General features: G+C 49.7%; 1 protein-coding gene across 1 annotated transcript in view; it reads right to left on the bottom strand.

Annotated features, from left to right (window-relative positions):
- Positions 1-1,777, bottom strand: part of RBMX2 (RNA binding motif protein, X-linked 2) — a 20,574-nt gene that overhangs the window by 17,077 nt on the left and 1,720 nt on the right. The window contains exon 3 of the mRNA XM_011988829.1: positions 1,499-1,550. Within this exon, the coding sequence (XP_011844219.1) occupies positions 1,499-1,550 (52 nt within the window). The remainder of the gene's footprint in view (positions 1-1,498; positions 1,551-1,777) is intronic.

Raw genomic sequence — 1,777 nt, forward strand, 5'->3', positions numbered from 1 at the left:
TTCAAGCAATTCTCCTGCCTTAACTTCCCAAGTAGCTGGGATTACAGGCGCGCACCACCATGCCTGGCTAATTTTTGTATTTTTAGTAGAGATAGGGTTTCCCCATGTTGGCCATGCTGGTCTCAAACTCCTGACCTCAGGTGATCCGCCCACCTCAGCCTCCCAAAGTGCTAGGATTACAGGCGTGAGCCACCACGCCCAGCCAACAAAGCAGTTTTTTGAAAGGCACTGTTATCAGCGGCAATCTTCATGGAGAGCAACGTGTGTAACCAGAATAGAGAATAGAGAATTAGAATAAACAAACAAGCACACATGCTAGCTGATCATCACTCAATGCAAGTAGAACTAAACAGCTCCAAGATGGAAGGCTGAGTAGAAGTACCACAAAGGGGTAGAAATTATAGGCTGCACCTGCTGTGAACCTTGCAACATCCACAAGTTGAAGGAAGCAATCTTTGTCCCTGCCAGGGCCCTCCACTCGTGTGGGTTGCCCAGGTTCTCTATCACAGCATTCTTCTCACGGGTATTGCCCAATTCCTTTCCCATGGCTTGCTGCCCCATAAGTGGCCCAACCACTCAGCCAGGGCCCTCTGTCCATGGATGGCCCTACCATCCTGCCATAGCAATCCCTCTGCCAGTGTATGCTACCTGTGTTTGCTTGGCCAGCCCCTTTTGCCATGGTCTGCTACCTGTACATGCTGTCCAACTTCTCTGAAACCGTACTATGCTCCGAAGGCCTACAAAACCCAAACACAGTGGTCCTTTGCACCTGTGCCAAGGTCCTCTGGCCCTGTGGACTAACTGTGCTGTTTACCTCTGGGGTTGCAGGCCAGCTGCCCAGCCCCTCTCCTACTAGCTGCTACTACCAGTATGAGCCACCAACACCCTCTCCCACCAAATGCTGCTGCCAACACCTCAGCAGAATGAAGAATATACAGATCTCCTGTTCATTCTTGTTCCTCGTCAGGCTGTGATTCTCAGCCTCCAGGTAGAGATTGGCTTTGCTCACTAACCTTACATTCATTGAGAATCAAAGAAAGCAAACTACAACCTTCTTTCTGTTTTTCATCCCAATTCCTCTGTGGTTTGCCCAGTCGTATGATGCCACACAGATAAGGACCAGAAGGGCCCTGTGACCATGGGTTACCCCTAGTTTGCAAGAACCCAAGGAGGCGTACCAATATGGAACCTTCCTGAGGGTTCCAATCTGTTCCAGTCTAGGCCCAGGCTGAACAAACCTCAGTGAAAAACAACAGAAATAGACTAGAATCCCCAAGATGGCCTCCCAAATTAACAAACCTCTTGGATCTCCCACAGGAGAATATTCTAGAACCATGTCCTGGGACTGATCTAGACTAGAGCAGAAGCTCCAGCCCTCCCCATGCAGGGATGCCATTCAGCCTAGAGTGAAAATAAGTGGTTTTTGTGATGCCACAAAATGCATTACAGAAAAAAGTACTCTGTCGACGCAGGAGGCAGGAAATGAAAGGGGACTTACTGTGAGAACACACAGATGATGTCCCCTTCAGTCAGTTCATAAGGAAGCCCTCCTAGAAAAGAAAACCACATTTCAGTTCCACCAACATTTACCAAGTGTTTACTACGTACCATGCACTAGGCCAGGCACTAGGGGTGCAAACAGTAAGCAACAGGCCCTGCCCTTAAAGAAATCAAGTCTGGGCTGGGCACCATGGCTCACGCCTGTAATCCCAGCACTTTGGGAGGCCAAGGCGGGTGGATCACCTGAGGTCAGGAGTTCGAGACCAGCCTGGTCAAC

The sequence above is a fragment of the Mandrillus leucophaeus genome, unplaced genomic scaffold (assembly GCF_000951045.1).
Source record: "Mandrillus leucophaeus isolate KB7577 unplaced genomic scaffold, Mleu.le_1.0 Scaffold339, whole genome shotgun sequence".
In the NCBI taxonomy this organism is placed as follows: Eukaryota; Metazoa; Chordata; class Mammalia; order Primates; family Cercopithecidae; genus Mandrillus; species Mandrillus leucophaeus.